General features: G+C 43.6%; 1 protein-coding gene across 1 annotated transcript in view; it reads right to left on the bottom strand.

Annotated features, from left to right (window-relative positions):
* The window catches only part of ADGB (androglobin), a 360,063-nt gene that overhangs the window by 330,476 nt on the left and 8,452 nt on the right, over positions 1-21,135 (bottom strand). The window contains exon 2 of the mRNA XM_019527460.1: positions 400-559. Coding sequence (XP_019383005.1) covers positions 400-559 — 160 coding nt within the window. The remainder of the gene's footprint in view (positions 1-399; positions 560-21,135) is intronic.

The raw sequence follows: 21,135 nt of genomic DNA on the forward strand, positions 1-21,135 counted from the left end.
AGAAATAACGGTCACAAGCTAGCAGAGGGTAGGTTTAGGTTAGATATCAGGATGCGCTACTTCACGGTCAGGGCGGCTAGGGTCTGGAACCAACTTCCAAGAGAAGTGGTGCAGGCTCCTACCCTGGGGGGTTTTAAGAGAAGGTTAGATGAACACCTTGCTGGGGTCGTTTGACCCCAGTACTCTTTCCTGCCATGGCAGGGGGTTGGACTAGATGATCTGCTCAGGTCCCTTCCGACCCTAGAAACTATGAAACTATGAAAAGTTAGACAATGATTTCAAAGATATATTAAAGAAAATAATGTTTGTCAGAAACATACTGAAGTTAGGCCAAAGTGTTACTCTATTAAGCATACATTAAAATATACAAACAAACCTGAAATAACACAGTCAACTTACTAAAACAGGGCTTTTTCCAGATTTATCTTTCTCTTTTCCGGTTTTTCCTGTATCCCACTTTTCTGCATTGATATCTGCTTCATTCCATTCTGGCCAAATGGGAAACTTCCCTTTCTTTGATTCAGCAGCAGTACCCATAGTGCTTGAAACAGAGCTTCCCCTGAAAGCAATCAACATCACAATTAAAAATTAAGAATACACTAAAGAAAAGAAACATACTGAGAATCTTCAAGCACCAAACTTTCATAATTTACTATTTGGGAACACAGTATAGTGAACAGTTGAGAACAGAAGGATTCCACTACAGTTGCTGAGTTCTTGAGAATTAGCTCTCAATGGCTGAAGGATGTTGCAATGCCAGAGTCACTGCCACTGCCACTGTCTCTGATTGCATCTGTGAGACTTCTGTCCAGGCAGAACCGCTCACCATACATGCTTCCACCCAGGTCCAAATTTGGCACTATGGAGACTGCAGCTTGCAGGTTCCTTCCAGTGACGGCCAGGTTGGGGAGTGCCTGCAGTGTGAGCAGCTCCTCCTGGTGGTGTGTCTCAGGGAACAGGCAAGAGAACTACAGAAGGAGCTGGCGAGGCTCCGAAGCATCTTCTGCCATAAGGCACTCATGGATTCAATGCTGGAGACCTCCAGGATTGTGGAGGAAGAAATGCCAGACACAGCACGAGAGAAGAGAAAGGACATGGATACCCAAGAGGGTGGAAACTGGAGGCTTGTAACTTCTGGCAGAAAGCCAAGATCTTCACCTCCACCTGCAGTAGTTTGTCTGGAGAACAGATATGCAGCTCTACCAGCAGAGAGGGAAGAGCATGTTCCATTGGTGGAAAAAGGCACGCCAGAACTCAAAGTGGGAAGGATTGAGATGACTGCCATCCAGAAGCAGTGATGGGTGGCAGTGGTTGGAGACTCCCTTCTTCAGGGATAGAGGGAGTCATCTACCTACCTGATCTATTGTCTTGGGAGGTCTGCTGATAGCCCAGAAGCAAGATCTGAGATGTCAGAGAGGGACTATTGAGACTCATCCGGCCCTCTGACTACTACCTCATGGTGCTCATCCATGTGGATACCAATGATACTTCCAGGGGAGACCCTGAGCAGATCAAAAGTGGCTCCAGAGCTCTGGGTGCAAAAGTGAGAAGGTCTGGGGCTCAGGTTGTGTTTTCATTGATTCTTCTGGTTAAGGGAAAGGAGCAGGTGCATCCTGCAGATCAACACCTGGCTGCGCAGGTGGTGTCCCCAGCAGGGCTTTGGCTTCTTCGACCATGGGATGTTCTTCCAAGAAGGATTGCTGGGAAGAAATGGGATCCACCCAAAGAAAAGAGGGAAGGACATCTTTGAAGACAGGCTCACTAACCTAGTGAGGAGGACTTTAAACTAGTTTTGTAGGGGGGATGGAGCCCAAAGCCCTGAGGTAAGTGGGAAAGCAGGAGACAGAGGGAGAGCAAGCAGGAGGGGACAACAAGGGAGGTGCTCTCATACTTCCTGAGAAATCAGGGCAATCAACTAGTTACCTCAGGTGCCTGTACACAAATGCACTGAGCCTGGGAAACAAACTGGAAGAATTGGAAGTCCTTGCACAATCACAAAGCTATGACGTGATTGGAATAACAGAGACTTGGTGGGATAGTTCACATGACTGGAGCACTGCCATGGATGGGTATAAATGTTCAGGAAGGACAGGCAGGGGAGAAGAGGAGGAGAAGTTGCACTTTATATAAAGGAACCATATGATTGCTCAAAACTCCAATATGAAACTGGAGATCAGCCTGTTGAGAGTCTGTGGGTTAGGGTCAGTGTGGAAAGCAACAAGGGTGATGTTGTGATAGGGGTCTGCAACAGACCACCAGACCAGGAGGAAGTGGTGGATGAGGCTTTCTTCAAACAGCTGGCAGAAGTTTCCTGATCACAGGCGCTGCTTCTTCTGGGGAACTTCAATCACCCTGACATCTGCTCTGAGGGCAATACAGCAGTGCTCAGGCAATCCAGGAAGTTTTTGGAGACTACTGGGGACAACCTCCTGGTGCAGGTGCTGGAGCAGCCAACTAGGGGCCATGCTCTTCTTGACCTGCTGCTCACAAACAGGGATGAATTGGTGGGGAATGTAGTAGCGGATGGCAACTTGGGCAGCAGTGACTATGAGATGACTGAGTTCAGGATCCTGAGGAAAGGAAGGATGGAGAGGAGCAGAGTAAAGAACCTGGACTTCAGAAAAGCAGACTTTGACTCACTCAGGGAACTCATGGGCAGGACCCCTGGGAAGGCAGACTGAGCAGGAGAGGAGTCCAGGACAGCTGGCTGTACTTCAAAGAAGCCTGACTAAGAGTGCAGGAACAAATCATCCCGATGTGCAGGAAGACTAGCAAATATGGCAGAAGCCAGCTTGGCTTAGCAGGGATCTCTTTGGTAAACGAAATGAAAAAAAGGAAGCTTATAAGAAGTGGAAACTTGGACAAATAACAAGGGAAGAATATAAGAGCATTGGCATGCAAGCACTTAAGGGAGCCTACCCCTGCCCCAGCCCTGGCATAATCTGTGGGCAAGGCAAGAGCCCCCAAGGGAAAAACTTGCCTGCCTGTACACAAATGCCAGGAACTTGGGGAATAAGGAGGAGGAGCTCGTCCACCTGCTCAATGCAAATAATTATGATGTCATAGGGATAATGGAGACCTGGTGGCTGGATGAATGGACTGTAAGGTGGAAAGAAAACTGGCTGCAGCATAGGGCTCAGAGAGCAGTAATCAATGGCTCGATGTCTGGTTGACAGCTGGTATCAAGTGGAGTGTCCCAGGGGTGAGTCCTGGGACCAGTTTTGTTCAGTGTCTTCATCAACAACCTGAAAGATGGCATAGACTGCACCCTCAGCAAGTTTTCAGATGACAACAAGCTGGGAGAGTAATAAATAGACTGGAGGGTAGGGCTAAGATTCAGAGTGACCTAGACAAATTGGAGGATTGGGTCAAAAGAAATCTCATGAGGTTCAATAAGGACAAGTGCAAAGTCCTGCACTTAGGACAGAACAATCCCATGCACCAGTACAGGCTGGGGGCTAACTGGCTGGGCAGCAGCTCTGCAGAAAAGGACCTAGGGGTTACAGTGGGCAGTAAGCTGAATATGAGCCAGCAGTGTGCCATTGTTGCCAAGAAGGCTAGTGGCATACTGGGCTGCATTGGTAGGTGTGTTGCCAGTGGGTCATGGGTAGTGATTATTCCTTAGTCAACACTAGTGAAGCCACATCTGGAGTACTGTGTTCAGTTTTGGACATCCCACCATGGAAAGGATGTGGACAAATTGGAGAGTCCAGCAGAGGACAACAAAAATGGTGAGGGGGGCTGGGGGACATGACTTATAAGGAAAGACTGAGGGAACTGGGCTTATTTAATCTAAAGAAGAGAAGACCGAGGGAGGATTTAATTGCAGCCTTCAACTACCTGAAGAGGGGGTGGGGGTTCAAAAGGGGATGGAGCTAGACAGTTCTCAGTGGTGGCAAATGACAGAACAAGGAGTAACGGTGTCAAGTTGCAGCAAGGGAAGTTTAGGTTAGATATTAGGAAGAATTTCCTCACTAGGAGGGTAGTAAAACACTGGAACAGGTTACACAGAGAGGTGGTAGAAGCTCCATCGCTGGGCTAAACAAAGCTTTGGCTAGTATGATCTAGTTGGGGATATTCCTACTTTGTTCAGGGGTTGGACTAGATAACTGTTAGCAGTAAGTCCTGGCCTAGTCACACATGTGTAGGATGACTAGGGGTTACAAGCCTCTGGAATCTGTGAACTTCTGACCTTGGTGATGCTGCGACCTCCTTCCCAGCTGCAAGCATGCAGAGTCTGTCAGGATTATACAACCATCATGGCAGGAAAAATATGATAATGAAGTGCTGGGTTGCAAGAGTTTGTGAAAGGACTGGTCATGTCTGCATCTCTGAGAGGGAGTATGCAGTGTTTGTTTTGAGGCAAAGGGCGCCTGTGTGAGCGAGGGGCTGAACTCCCAGGATATCACTGAGCTGTGGAGAGATACCCACCATACATGAACGCACCTGCCTGATCTACTTGCCATCCTTCATGAGGGTAAAGTTTCACCTGCCTTTGTATCCGAGGTGCTTGGTACCTATTTGGGGAAGGGCAGAGACAGCCTCAGTGACCATGGCTAAGTCTGAAGTAACACTCGTAGTCTCCACATTAGGCGCTTAGTGCTCTTGGCCACCCTCTTGTGGTACCTCAATGGCGGGTTTGGCTGTTATTTGTAAAATCTGATACCATCAAAGCCTACATCTGTCTGTCCATCCATAACGCTTCATTCACTCTCTGATTGGCTGACAAACAGCCAATCAGAGTGCGAGGAGGTGTTCTGACAGAAGGCAGCCCACCGCCATGATGTGGGGGGACAGAGCAGTGAGGGGGATCGGGCCCGGACCCCAAGCAGCTGGAAGGAAGGGGGAGCAGGCCTGGACAGGCAATTGGCTAGTCCTGTATAAAGGCAGCCCTCGCTTAGCGCTCTTAATTGGTTCCTGAAAAAACGAGTGTTAAGCTAAACCAATTTTTTGACAAACCAAGATGGCGATACAGACAAAGGGGCGCTAAATCGCACAAGGAGGCTGTGTGCTGCTGATGTGCTGTGGCACTAGTTTACGCTCCCTGCTGCCAGCTGTACGATGCCTGTGATTATTATAATGAAACTCGCTGAGCATTAAGTGGAATTGGGTATCAATGTAAAATGAGCATTATGGTGAAATACCACTGAGCGAAACAGCGTTAAGCAAGGGTTGCCTGTATACTGTTCTACCTCGTGATTCTTATTTCTTGTTAGTGCTGTTATGTTAGCGACTGGATTTGTTATAATATATTTTTTCATTGTACTTATATCCGATTGTCTTGGAGTTACTGGTTTATTGACGTCAGGGTGGGACCAGGCCGTAGGTCTATACCTAGGGAAGAGTCCCTTTTAGGCCCACCAAAACTTTAATTGACAGGGTAAAGGGCAGAACAACCCTCTCGGTTTATTCAAGCAGAGACCCTGATGCTTTTCTGTCAACAATGACCTCCCAAGGTCCCTTCCAACCCTAACTTTCTATAATTACTTCATGGGGCTTGCCTATGACCATCCTATTTATAAGTCTCAATTTGATAATTTCTCAATTGAAATATATTGCTGACTTGCATTTCATTTGAGATTCGCTATGGCTCCCACACCCTTTCCCACAATCCAACTGCCAAGCCAGGCCTGTTCCATTACATATTTATGTCCTTGATTTATATATTAGATATCCACGAATACAAACCTGCATGCATACACATATACATAGGTGACACATGGGGGGGGCAGGCTCATGCCCCTCCCTGAGCGTGCTGGTGCTGCTTCTGATAGTGAGTGCTCCAGCTGGTAGGACAGCACAGTGTGCTGCCCCATGAAATTGGCTCTGCCAGTGGCACACCGAAAAGGTTGGCCCTCACTGATCTGAACTTTTCTAATGGTGCTTTATAGGAACTCATTGCCAAAAACTAATTTACAGATAATCTCTGAGATTACTGAAACCAAATGACAGGAGGCCAACAGCCTTTCTGCATTAAGATCCCTCTTGAAGATTTCTTCCATGATTTCTAGAAAAAGAGCCATGGTTGAATTAGTTCATAAAAAGTGAGTCTTTACCAAATAACTGAACCATATTATAACAGAACCTTCAAGATGTGCCTGTATCTGAACTCTTTAACCATATGCTTTTAACTCTGTGTGCCATTTTTCACAGCGCTCCATATCCCTAGTGTTTCTACTCTAACTTACTGCCATGCATTTAAACGAAATGGAAGGAATTTTGGGGTAGAGACCAAAAGGCTAAAATCACAGAGCTAGACATGCAATTCATACTGTATGTACCACTGAGAGGCACTGCTGTACTGATGGCAGGTCCTGGCAAGAATAGGACCAAGCACCCCCTGCTCATCTTTGCTAACCGGGTCCACTAACACACACCAAACTCAAAAATACATCAGTGAGGTGGCTTTAGGTTCATACCCCTGAATGCACTCCTGAAGATTTGGGCTTTAGTGAGGCTGTGAGAGTATTAAGCCCAGAACAACTGCACTAGGGGATTTCCAGTTTAGTATCAATGGGCGCAGGTAAGCAGGGCTTGTTTGAGCCCATTATTGCCAGGATCTACTGTTGCAGCACTGTAAACAGGGCAGCTGAGTTTTGGAGGATCACGGGGCAACTTTCTGCAACCACCTATGTCCTGATGCTGCCAAGCTACTCAGCACCCTAGCTCAAACTAAGCACTCTAAGCTTCTTACCTTGGGATCGAATCCTGCAACCATTCTCAGAACACACTTGTCAGACAGGCCTGGCCGAAAACAAGCAGAAAATGGGACTTTAAGGGCTACGAAGTAATCAATTATGTGATATTATTAGGACAATCAGCTGGAAGACAAAATACGTACTATGACCAATTTAAAATCAAAGTGTGAGACCAGATGCCCCATATCCTTAAAGGATGTTTTGCCGATAGGGCTATCTACTATTCTTGGCGAGTCTCTCTCCTGTTGAAACTTTTCCATGTTATACAAATAATATAATAATATGCACTGGAGAATATTCTTTAACTTGACTCTCCTATATCTCAGGTGAGTTCCTAAGCCACAGGGATGGAGAAGCAATTTCATTTTCTCTCAATCTCATTTGCCAAACGAAGGTGTCATTATTTAAAAAAACTGGAACAAAATCAACAAGAGAATCATCCCAAGATGCTCAACAGCCTGGCAGCTAGTACATGTTCCTGGAATGTGGGAAACCTATGTTTAAATACCTGGCTACTTTAGAAGGACAGGACTTCAGTACCACCCCTCTCCTCAGCACTTCCTATTGGCTAGATTAGGCAACTCCACATGCAGCTTCCTCACTTCTCACTTAATTATCCAATGAATCAATCAAAATGGAATCCAGGTACCTTATTCAGGGATGACAATTCCAGTAGGCAGCACCAGGATACCTAATGGACAAACACTAAGGCACCAAAAAACTATTGCAGATTTACACCGGTGTGTTTTTATTTGTTCTGTCAAGCATCTATTATACTCTGCCTACCCTATGAAAGGAAAAAAAAAAAAGTGCCTTTCCTCAGTTGTCAATTCCTGGATAGCTCCCTAAAAAACCTAAAGACTACCTTGGCCCCATGAGACGAATGGAGAATAATAAACCTCACCTCAAAATCCTTTGAAGATGAAAAAAATCTAGGTACAATTAATTCATATTCTACCCCATAGTTCTCCTGCTGAGTGTAACTTTTTCTGTTTTTCATAAATCATAATAATATAGGGATGGTCTAATTAAATATCTAATTTGTTTTAATTAGAATTAGCTAGGAAATACCAATTTGAATATATAAATTCCTAATTAATTAAAATATAATCTACTCAATTCATACATTAAATTAATTGATTGCCTTCAGTGCTATTTTAGTATGTTATTTTGATCATATTAATTTGCATGGTCCATATTCATTTGCATGGTCTCCCTGATACATAAAACTTTCATCGTGTTAATTAGAAATAATGCAACATAAAAAGTGGAAAGAGTTTTGCACGGAGCAGCTTCTACAAAATGACACATAGCTCTATCATTACCCCTGTAATCCAACCCTTTGTTTACAAACTGCTGGCCCTTCTCAGATTCAGATCTTCCCCTGATGTACAACAGCACATACATTTTTCCAGGCTTTTACCAAATAATAGATCCTAACTGAATAAATTCTCCACAAGCTTCTTTCCTGCTAGTTTTCATTCCTACTTCTGTTTTGATACACTTTGCTGCGATCTGTAGTTCAGTCCTTCATGGCTTCATATCCTGCCTTTCTGCTGCTTCACCATCCACAGTTCATACCTCCAGCTTCTTCTCTCTTCCACTGCTATTATACATCTTCACATCCCCACTCAAAAACTTGTGAACTGCTGCTGAATCCATCAATCCTCCCTGAACTACACCTTATTCCAGTGATTCTTAACCAGGTGTCTTAAGAGCCTTTCGAGGGTGCAATAGGGTGCTATGCAATATTAGCTCTATTAGGCATGCAAACATGATTCACAAGTTAAACCCAGATATTTGAAATAGAAATTCATAAGGTTAAAAACAATCTGACCTGATATGGTCCTTCTGAATACTTTGTAACAAAGTTACTCTTTTTTATAGTCAAAAAATGAGTGAAAGCTAAAAGCTAAAAGCTAGCATTTTCCAAGGGGTGCCTTGAGACTAAAAAGTTTGAGAACCACTGCATTATTCAATTCTTGTCTCTTTTTGGGCCCTGTAGCAAGTATACAGTATTTCTAAAAAAATTTGTTCCTGGACAAATGCTTTTTCTCAGCTTACCCCCAGGTTTTTGTTAATATTTCTTGCCATTATCTTGCAACAGGCCTCAGTTCCCCAAAGCCAGTTGAGGTATTTTTACATAAGTACGCACCGCAGTATGTACCTATGTACATATACATATGTAAGCAACTGTGATGCATTCAGTTGTATAAGTGGTGAAATGCATGCCAGCACGCAGAAAATGGTGGTGGTTCGCTTTTGAACTAATACACATAGGCGTTTTCATTCAAAAGCATACCGCCGCCATTTTCCCTGCACTAATACGCATTCCACCACTTACACAACAGCAAGCAAGCAGCGTACTGAGCGTCAGCTCGCGTGCAGAGCAGACTCGAATAATCAAGTCTGCACCAGAGATCCAGCGTGTCCGAGCATCGCAACACAAAAAATGCTGCATAAATACGTATAAATGCTCTGGGAGACCTCTAGTGGCCCACAGAGACCTGTTTAGGAACCTTAGCCACTCCATTCATCATCTCCCTCATTCCTGCCTGCCACAACTATGTTACTAGGATCATTTGGGAGACTGCCTTCCAATAACCAGGGTGTGGGTTTGAGTATCCCACTGTTTATTGGGCTCCCTCTCTCCTCAGCTCTGTCAGTGGGCTCTTTCTACCCTCTGTCCAGTTTCTCGGGGCTCTCAGGCCCTCTACACCACCTCTCAGGGCTCCTGCACCCTCTGTACTGGTGCTCAAGGCATTAATAGCTCAGACAGTTTGCTGGGCCTCGGCCAGCCTCTGCTCAGGGTTTGAATCCTGCAGCTTCCTAATTTAATCCTTTGGCACTCTGGCAGCTCAGTTCTACTACCTAATGTCACCATCAAGCGGGACTTGGGTAGTATCTCTCAGCCCTGTGGAAGCTGACTGCCACTTCTCCCAGAGCTCTGGGCCTGGCAGCAGCCCCTCCACAGTCTAAAGTTTTGGATTATATCCCCCATGGGCCCTCTCGAAGGTACCACGTCTCTGGGCTTCCCCCTCTTAGTAACAGGCTAGGGTGCCAGTTACACACTTTCTGTTTAATCTGTTAGCTTACTGCTCTCATTCTTGCTATGTACCCAATGCATGTTCATTGAGCTTTCTTTAGTCATTTAAGTTTTGGTATCTGGCTGGTATTTTTACGTATTTCCAGATTTGTAACCTTGTCCAAAACATCCCCTGAATATTTGAGATTACATGAATCCTGTTCTTCCTATATACCCTGAGTCAAAATTATATGATTTTGCTAAAAGTATTGTTATCCATGTCCATTTGTCTCCTCCATAAATTAGCATTGATTTTAATGTTATACTGCTATTACACAGATTCCTCTTCATATGTATCAGCAGGTTTTCTGTTACTTCAGGTCTTATTTCCAGCTGCTTTTCCTTTTTTTCCATTTTTATTCCTGCCTCTTAAACTTGTTGTCTGGAAGAAAAATTATCTGCTACTAGTTTACTAAAACAACTAGATACCTCAGTTGTCTCTATTTCCTCCTAACCATTTAATACTGAGTATATTATCCATTTCTGCTATCATGGTCTTTTTTATGGAAACCACTGGTCCTATTTTCTTCCTTATATCAATTGTCATTTAACTTTTTATCTGCTTGGCACAGCTACACATAAAAGGAGAAAGATGTCATCCACAAAGCCTAGGTCTTCAAGTTTTCTACTGTCAGTCCAAGGAATGCCACAGCTCTTTTCATAGGCAATCTACAGTCTGTCTAGAAATTAGAAGCAGTAATGCATGTACTTATTCAACCCCTATTACTACATTAAACCACCCTGTTGTTTTTGGAAGACAGTTAAACAAAATTAATTGTCTTCAGAAAGAGATATTTTGAGATATCCCATAGCTAGCCATTATCACCCAGACTTCAGAAAATCTTATAGTACTCTGTCTTTGGAATACCCCATAACTGGCCATTATTTCCCATAAAATGTCTTCATCAAGACTATTAAAAGGTTTTTCAAAGCCAATTAAAATAATAAAGCCATAATAATAATAAAATAAAGGATCAATGTTGATTAGCATTTTGTTGTCCGGTGCATTTTCTAGGACTTTTCACAATGCATATTTGTTCTGTACACTTCTCTGCAACCCACTTATTTTTCTCTGTTGCTAGTCTACCATTTATTTCATCCACCATATTATCATTTTACTATAAACTTTTGCTCATACTGTAAGAAATACTGTTCCATTCTTGTGTTGCAATCCATCAGACCTCCTTTCTTCAGCAGTTGATAATTAAATTATTTGAATAAATCAAATAAATTCAGCATTTTGCTATTCACATGTTACGTTCTTGCTTTTATTTGCACTACTGCAGATGTACCTACTAAGTTCTTTCTTTAAACTCAGAATTGACTTAATTTTCTCCAAAGTGAAGGGTTCTACACTGGTATTAAGTTTGGAGATATTCTGCAAGCAATACAGTGCCTGTGTATTTAATGCTGGGTTATGGTTTATTAAGGATCTCTTGAAAATATTCTCTTTAACATCTTGGTTTTTCAACCTCAGTTTTTAATAGACACCAGCTTGCAAAAAGAATTTGTATTATACCAAACCAACCTTGTACAGGAACACTAGCATGGTTATGCTCCACCAAGGAGAAAAATTCCTTGACCATGAACAGGTTAAAGTCGGAAGGAAAGTGCGTGCACAAAGCACAAATGAAAGTCAAACCCACAAGAATTTTGAAATCTCGAACTTCATTCCATTGTAAGAAAACTCACATGGTTTGTATGCCAGAATGTCTACACATTGACCAAAACCTACAGATATACTCAACCTATTGCTGAGATAAAAAGTCATAGACTAGAAATGCCACGTGTAAACAAAACTACTTAAACAGGTACAAAAAAACTAATGTGAAAAAGTGATCATTTACACTTGGGCAGGAAGACAATATACAGGCACAAAGTGTACCGCTATTTTTATCAGGCCACAGTAACAGCATTTGTACAAGTATTATAGTTGCATGTTTCTTCACCCTACATACAAAGATTACAACCGTGCAATGTTGTAGCACAAACAGCATGGAAGGTAGGAATTCAGGAGCAAAGTAGTCCAATCCAATTCAAGCTTGCAATAGTTAACAAATTGAATGAATAACATTACTTTGAAAACAAGAGCGACTCCATTATAAATCTCCTGCACCCAAAGTTTCACATGTTTAAAACATCAAGCTAACCACATACTTCTCATTTGTCAATTTGTCGAGGTTCTGCCCTCAGAGCTACAGAAATCCTACGCTACTGTCTGTGAACTGGACTCCTGCTGCTTGTGTATGGGCAACACTTACAGGGGATATTTTGGCCTACTGATAATAGAAGCAGTCAATGCCTTCCTCACAAAGCCTTTCTAACAGCCACTTAAAACACAAAAGTGCCCTGCTCATCCTCAAAAACTACTTGACACAATCCTACTAATCAGACTCGCCTGAAGCCTCTCAGTCCTAAGAATTATCAAGAAAGCGTTAGCAAACTAGCTCCAGAAATACACCACTCCTGCTGGCTTAAAAACATTGCAGGCTCTGCCCACACTGGTTTGATCATATGCCATGATACCATGGCATTTGTGACCCTGAATGACTTATAATGAAAATTACACCCTCATGTAATAAAGACTACACCAATAATACTAGACCAATTAGACCTGCTCTACAGGCAGATGTGTTAAACAGAATCGGACTGGCTCAATAAAAAAGCAAAAAAGTCCAGCCTCCCAGGCAATCCAGCAAAGTTACTTTGGGCAAGAAATTACATTTTGAAGCTACCTGTATGCGTGACTTTTACACACCTTGAAAATAGTCTGGTCACGTGTAGATCATAAAAATGAGGATAAGTGAATAAACATACTACCCAAATTTACAGAATTAGTTTTCAATATTATTCACAGCTGATGGCACAATTTTCAAGACTTTAGTCATTTTTAATCTTTATAGTACTAGTACTTTCCTAAGTCTAGTGATTTCATGCATGTACTGGAAAACAACAAATAGTCACTTAACAGTAGTAAAATAAGATAATACAAAACAATTACCAAAGCAAAGTTTGCTGCAGAGAAAAAGCACTCAGCAACAGAGTCATTTTATAAAAAATGTTAGAGCATAAGAAATAATCTACCTTGCAGACTACTGAATTTACAGGATAATATTTTTCTCAGCTAACTAGCAATCATCCATTCCCTTTACTAACAGACAGAAACAGGCTTCACTACATTGAGTCACAAAACTAATAGGGGCTGACTGGGGCAGGAGCCCCAGGGACCAACTTATGTGGGGGAGTGGGGGAAAGGGGCATAAAAATAGCACCCACTGCAGCTACTAGCTGACTGCATTGCTAATACTAAGAACCTAGCAGCCACTGCCTCTGATTACATTGTCTGGGTTCAATAAATCAAGTTACATATTATTTGAATGCTGACTGTGTTGGCTACAAAGGATCAACTCACAAAATCGTAATAAATTCTAGTTTATTGGAGGGGATGTGAAGTTGCCAATAAAATGATAAATGCAACCTCTGAGTTATGGGTGGCACTGGTCACCTTAACACATACACACACACATGCACTCACCCATTCAAACCTATCTCATTTAAACCCATGTACTATAGTGTATAGTAGCTGCTGTAGGGATTGTGAGAGCACTGGTGTCAGTATATCTACCTATCTGAGGCCCTGGAGTCTGCTGTCGATGGTCAGCTTCCTTCAAAGCAGTGTCTTCTCCAGAAGGGGGTTGCCTACTTATCCTTCTGTCTTGGTAGGTCAGGTGCTGGATGACAAGGCATAACTGAGGGTCACGTTTCACTGCCTTTTATCGCTTTCTGGCAGACTTGTGTGACCCCCCCAGCATCACCTTGGCTACCCTATTACCAGAAAGCAAGCCAGTCCCTTTAAAACCAGAACTTTCCAGGCACAGCCTGCTAGCAGGGTAGGGGTTAAATGCTGAGGCTTGCCAGCTAGTCAGGGGACCAGAAGGGGGCAGGCCAGAACTATAAAAACCCTGGGCTGAGCTAGCAAAGGGGGTTTTGGCTGCAGAAGGGGTGAACTCCTGATGACACCCAGAGAAGCTGTGGCAGCCCTACAAGAAGGAGCATAGCAGATGGTGGGAAGCAGAAGTACAAAGCCATGGAAAAACATGAGCTGGCAGACTGCCTTCCTTAATTTTTTTTTTTTTTTGGTTATAGCCCATGGGCTTATGTTTGTGTTTGACTGATAATCCGGTGGTTTGTGGTTGAGGCTGTAGGGGAGGTGGAGACCTCATTAGTGCCTTGGGGTGCAGTCATAAAAGGCCAAAGGGCCCAATGCATTAGCGGGTGCAGCCGTTTAGGGGCAGTGGCCTAGAGCTGGCTGCAGGACTTTGAAGCCGGGTCCCAGCGGGTGGATCTTGGCTAGTAGCCCGAGCTATAAAAAAGCAGCCAAGCCTGAAGAGGCAGAAGACCCAACAACTCAGCGCCCAGGGGCGCAGTGTGAAAGGGGGCCAGAAGGCCTGGTGCTATAGCGAGCACAAAAGGAGGGCCATGGGCCCAGAGAATAGTAGGGAGCTAGATCCTCAGAGTTAAACCCTACCTGGGGGGGGTTTAGGCTGGTAGGCCTAGCTAGAGAAAGACAGGGGAAAAGCCTGTGGTGGCTGAGAACCCCAACATAGATGTACAATAGGCAGCCTTCCACTTGTAAGAACATCTAAACAATATTTACACCAAGACATGGCAGGTGAGTAAAGATGGGATACAAGACAAAATACAGAAGTGAAGTTTTAAAGGACTTCAAGAGTGTCCCTCAGGCCACTAGAATGCTGTTGGGGAGGGTAACCTGTTACAGGGAGCTAATCAAGTCACATAGCAGCAATCTCTTAAAATCTCTCTCTTAAAATCTACTGAAGGCTGGATAAGCATCTGGCTGGGGTCATCTGACCCCAGCACTCTTTCCTGCCTAGGCAGAAGGTCAAACTCGATGATCTGCTGAGGTCCCTCCTGACCCTAGCATCTATGAATCTATTCCAAACCCTGTTGGATTTTATTGGGCATAAGCAGCATGGATCCAACTTGCATGCTGCAAGTCTTGGCTCACAGGGGAAAAAAAGCATTACAGACAACCTCTGCTTAGTGCTCTTAATTGGTTCTGGAAACACAGAGTGCTGTGCGAAACACCGTTAAGTGAAACCCAGTTCCCCGTAGGATTTAATGTAAATAAATATAATTGGTTCTGCACGACTTGCTGGCCCAGACCCTAGACAGTGGGGTTCCGGCCAGCACGTGGGAAGCAGTGGGGCCACCCACCCATCAGCACCCATGCCCTGCTCTGCCCAGCAGAGGCACCTGACACTGGAACTATCAGCCAGACTGCTGCAGGCTCATAACGGTTTTCATGGTTGAGTGTGTGACTGGAACGGGGTAGGGAGGCTGTAACCCGGGAGCAGGGGAGGCTCTGCAGGCTCAGCCCCACTGCAGCCTAGAGCAGAGGACAATGTGCACGTCCTGCCACCCCAGGCCCCGCGCTCCTGCCGCCCCTCCAGCCCGGGCCCTACACACACCCCTTGCCCACCTGCCCCTTCTTGCTGCTGCCACCACTCCTCGCCACCTGTCTGCCGGCTGTGGGCTCCTGCTGCCCCACCCTGGGCCCTGCCGGCCCTGACCCTGGGTACAAGCCCAGGCTCTGTGGTCATGCCACTGCCCCTGCCCTGCTTTCTCACTGCCACTGTTTCTCCCTGCCGGCTCCAGCACCACATGCAACAGCAAATCCCACTCTCCTCCTGCCCTGCCCTGGGCGCCTGCTGGCTGTCACTCAACTCTGAACTTGCTGCCGCCACCGTCGTTCCTTCTCCCCAACCCTACACTAAGCATTATAACAAAATGCTCTGACTGCTAAGTGAAATCAGGTACATATTTTAAATGCGCACTATAGCAAAACCACATTAAATGGGGGTTGCCTGTAGTCCTTTATCCTATAGTTGCAGATCCATGCCATAATCTTTTCCCGAATACAGATAGCCCATCTCTTGCTGCACAGACTTTTCTATTTCCACATGAAGATAATTAATTCCTACATTCCACCATTACCACCTAAAACATTTTGGCAGGTTAGCTCTTCATTGTGGTGGAAAATTGAACATGCTCTTTTTTTTCTAATCAAAGACAGAAAGTAAGCAGACTACATACTCACACGCTTAGAAATGGGTGGTAGAAGATTTATAAGGATTCAAGTGAATTTGGTGCAACTGTTTTATCTACGTATAACTCATAAAAAGCGAAGCTAAATTTCAGTTATATTGCCCTGGTTTTAATCAAAGGTAAATTATTGCAGTTTGGCTCGATTTACTGAGGATTAAGAGCAGACAGACCTAACAGTTAGAGGGGATAAGCTGACATGGTCCTCTTTAAGTAGCAAGCCCCTTCCTTTACAGAGGTTTAATTTGTTCATCTTTCCATGCCTTCAGTACCATATTTCAAAAGCCGCATAGTCTGAAAAGTCAAAAATGAAAAACAGTACTTCCTCCGGGCATGATCTTAATTCATTCAAGTCAATGGAAAGATTCCCATAGCTTTCACCGGCTTTAGTAACGCATTGCAGTGTCTGCATGATAGAATGACCAAAATATGTTGTTTACAGCCTAGCTGATAAAGAAAGATGTGCTTGATTAAAAGGTAAGAAAATCTGGGCCTCAATATTCAGGGGACTGGGTGGCACTAGCTCACAACAGAATAAGAAAAAAGGCTAGCCATTCCACCAGCCAGTCGCTTCTCATCTCAAGGGTTAAATCAAGGCCCACTGAAATCAAATGGCAAAACTCTCACACCACTAGCATCAGACTCTCATCCAAATCTTTAATTCAAAAAAGCACCTAAATGTGCTCAATTCTTTGCTGAGAAGTTGCACGGCCTATGAAAAAGTGTTAACCCAGACACCATTTCAAAGTCTACTATTTTTCAAAATCTATTTTCATATATCTTACAACACATGAACAAGCTCATTTGAAATTCCTGTTATTCTAGTTATTTCAATTAAAATGCTCCTTTTCCATTCCACTTGTACTCTAATTTGATCTTGACAAACAATGACAAAGAATTCCTTCCTCTAATAAACAAACTGAGAGGAAAACTTTAAAGCACTTATGGCTGCTTTGTCTACTGTATTCAACACTAGAACTATTTTCTTAAATGAACTTTTTGAAACAAAAATTCTCCTAAAAAGTCAGCAAAAACAGGGACTTTTAAAGCCACTAAGAAAATATCTGTCTCCTGCTCAAACTTTCTGCAACATTCTATAGACTTGCCTGTCAGGATTAACACTGCCAAAGCCAAATGCATTCTGCAGTGAGTATACATGCGCAACTCATTAATGGGAATCACTGTCACCTGCAGACAGGCAGGAAGACCACTAAAGGAACAGCAAAAGACTGATGATTATTTTCTCATGACAGGAAGGAAAGGGGAAGTCTTCCTATAAAATATCTGTCTGGAGATAAAAATATCACATCTTAATAGTTTATAACAATCTTCCACTAGCCTTCTCTTCTTGATTTAAATCTGCTACATATCGTTAAACAGAAGCTAAACTTAAATATTTCCTGACAGCTAAGACTAGAAGGCTGATTGGATAGTTTGTTGAATTACAAGAGAGATATTTTTTCCTGAGTTGGCATTCCTTCAACTTGGGCTGTTGACATCCAAAAGTTCTTAATCACATGAGGGACTGACAGAATGTAAAGAGGGACTGATTAGTCTGGACTACAATACCAGAATTACTGCAACTCTAGGTAATTTCTCAAATATATTTGTTTTTCCTAGTGTTGTCAGAATTTCTAGTCCTCACTAGTAACAAAGAAATAGCACCTGATTCTATCCTATGTTACAATTTGTGTCACTAATCAAGCAAAAAAAAAAGTTTGTATGCTTGTGTATGCCTGAGTAGCAGGCAATCTTATGTTATATATGGTATTATATAGAGAACACGTACATCAGAGGGTTTAAAAACTTTTAACACCTAGCCCCAGCAACCAAGGGTGTGCTTCTTGTTTGTATTTAGGGTGCTTTAGGGCAGAGATTCCCAAACTTTTTCTTACTGCGTACCCCCTTCCAGATTTACCAGCTGACCACGTACCCCTACCAGCATACGTTTTATATTGTAACCCTATTCAATGCTGATTATTATAATGAAAATTAAATCCACCATTACGCAATTTTTCCTGCACACCCCTGAGATATCTTGCATACTTCAAAGTGTACATGTACCACAGTTTGGGAACCCCTGCTTTATGTCATGATGGTGGTGCAGATGAACGTAAAAGTGGAAAAAGGAAAACGTCCTCAAGAAATCCTCAAAAACTCCACTTCAGTGCTAAGGCACCTATAGTCTCTTGGACACAAAAGCTAAGTGCAGCGGTTCAAAAAGCCCACGGTGGAATCAATTCAACCTTTGCATGTTTTTCCAAGTTGCATAGATTGAACCAATAATGAACTGAACCAACGTTAAGTATTGCAGTGGCCAAGGCAGGAAGATGCCTGCACTGGTCCAAGCCAGGAACTAGGAGCGTTCATCTGAGCTTCCCATCACGCGGGATGCTGAAGGTTGCCAAACCCAGCTGATTGGCAGCCCACACTTGACTGGCTGCTGGTAACCCCATCCCCACCCCTGCTGTCAGCCTCAGGTTGGGGGAGAGGCAGCAGACAATCTCTCCCCATCCCTGCCTGCCTCCAGCCACCTGCCTCTTATGGGTCTGCATGACAGGCAAGGGAGTAGGGCTGGAGCTTTCGCAGCCCAGTTCACTGCAGGTGGGGGGAAAAAGTCCCCCCACTCCATGAGGGCTCCCCCATACAGATGGGGAGGGCTGTTGCTGGGCCAGGAGTGTGTTCCCCTCCACCACCCCACTTCCCCCACCTCTCAGAGGCCATGGGCCGGTGAGCAGGCAGGGCTGGGGTGATCCTAGCCTGGTTCTCCAGGCTGTGGGGAGAACTAAAAAACCCCACTGTGAGGGCTTTCCCTCCCCCTGCACTGTGCAGACCCGAGCAAGGGGGCCTGTTCCCCTGCCCCCATCCCAGCCAGATGACATACACAGGCAGGAAGCAAACTAGGGAGCAGAGGCTTTACTGCCTCAGCTTTGTGACAGGCAAGGGTAGAGCCAGCTCTGCTCCACTGGAGCAGACAGCACAGGCCAGCCCTGCAAAGCATCCTGGGATCCTAGGGGACTGTGAAGTAACTTGAATTGGAAGGGGTTCTGCTACAAAAGTTCCACAAACTGGTTTAATCTAAATCAGTTAAGTCTGATACTACATCCGTCCAGGTTATATATTCAGCTGGGTTCAGCCACGTTGAAACTGGTTTACGTGCACTGAATTTCTGTTCTGTTGCAGGTGTAAACAGGTTTCCGATCACTTAAACTGATTTATGTGCAACTTCTGTCTCTAGCTCAAAAGCACTAAAGATTTTACCAGCAAAGTTCTTAAAGCACGTCTCCTCAACATCTCCTGTTGTCTGACTTGCCCCTGCTCAGCATGCTGACTTGTGAATCCTGCTTGAAGATGTATAACTTCTCTTAATTGCTATACAAAGAACTTTGGCACTTAACTTTATGTGAATTCCACTTCTGGAGCTAGGTACCAAAAATTGTGCATAGCAAACCTTATCACACCTAAGTCCCTTTGGGAATCTGGGCCTTAGCTTACACCAAGGTAAGCAATGATTCATGCCCTGTGTCTTTCATTTCCAATATTAAAGCTCAAATATAATTAATGTCAGAATTTTCTCCTGTTCTTTTGAAGTGCTCTCAACAAAAAGTAATACCAGACACATAATTTATAATTAATTACATATTTGCTAGTCTCAGCATGACATTAAGAATTCATTTTCTGACAAACCCACAGTGGTCACATTTGATAAAGCTTGAAGCAAGAGGTAGATACTAAAGAAAAGGTCAAATGTTATTCTGGTTAACTGAATGTGATCATTTTTTCACTTGAATGATGATTTTTTTGCAAATTGTGCTGTGCAATTTAGTGATTTTACTACGCAGAAATAAGTATTTTCAGTTTCTAATGAAGTCGCTTACTTCAGCCTGATCCAATTTGAAATACAGGATTTGAAATACTGGCTTTGTCAAATTTCACTACAAGTGAACTTAAAAGTGACAGCCTTTCCCTAAAATAGATGTATGCTGGAAAACAAAGAAATATTGCTTTGCTTCACTGAGGTTCCTCTGATTGCAGCACAAAAAAAAGGTTGCTGTATTTGGATTAGCTAAAATTGGATACTGGATTAAAACATGGAATGATTAACTGTAATCAAATAGCTATAGCTAAAAGATGAATAATCAATAATCTAACGTAATATTATATTATTAATATTAAACAAGGAAATGCAGAGATGAAGAGGGAGGACAAAGCATTAAAGGTGCTACATTTGAGCTGTGACAGAGTTATCTACATATTAATTGGTCTAATCCAGGAGCAGGTGAGAGAGGAGATGGACTATATTATGTGGCAAATGCTGGGAATTTTATATACAATAGGATCAAAGAAGCATTTAACAAACACTTTCCCATAGAATGGGGGTCAGCAACTTGATCTGCCAGACCTAGAAGGTTTTGCCTGTGCCACAACCAGGCAATTCCAATGGCATGGTTTTTGCCCATGCCACAGCCAGAAGGGGCAGTTGCAGCAGTGGCGGTCAGGTCCTAGTGCCACCCCATCTCACAACTGAGCTGGGTCACTTCGGCTTGTTGCTAGAAAATTTTTCCAAATACTGTAGTGCCATACAGAGGTAAATGACGAAACTAACATATTTTCTCTCATCCTCTTCCCCAGGCTGAATTGCATATGCAATGTGGTTTCTCAGGGGACAGGGGAAAAAGTAATTAAATGTACAAACTACTGTGTATTTGTTAAATAAAGCATGACCGAAGAAGCATGTCTTACACGTAGGAGTCGAGTGTAAGCTAACTTTATCCTGAAGGCAAAATGTTCCGCTGTGCCTGAAGTGCGGTGCTGTTAAACATACAAAAACACAGTACTAGTCACAGTTTCCAAAAAGCAAATAACTCACACTAGGATTCGTAGTTCTGGTCCAGATAGATAGAAGATGATGGTGTATTTAATGGGTGACATCAGATCACTCATTTGAGTCCCGTTTCTTACTCATTTGAGTCCCGTTTCTCTCTTTGGGGTTTTTTGTTGTTCTCCCGCCCTGGCGGGGGGTCGGGCTAGAAGATCTACTAGGTCCCTTCCGACCCTTAATCTATGAATCTATGAATCATCATCCACCATAACAGAAAAAGAAGTTTTAGCCAATGAGAAGGCAACGTTCATGAGTAATGCTGTGCTACAGCAACTTGCCATTAGTGAGGAATCCATGATCACTCCTAAACTATAAGCTGACCTGACCAGTTGGTGCCTTCGGTC

This window comes from Gavialis gangeticus, unplaced genomic scaffold (assembly GCF_001723915.1).
Source record: "Gavialis gangeticus isolate Ggan-Ray unplaced genomic scaffold, GavGan_comp1, whole genome shotgun sequence".
Classification (NCBI taxonomy): Eukaryota; Metazoa; Chordata; order Crocodylia; family Gavialidae; genus Gavialis; species Gavialis gangeticus.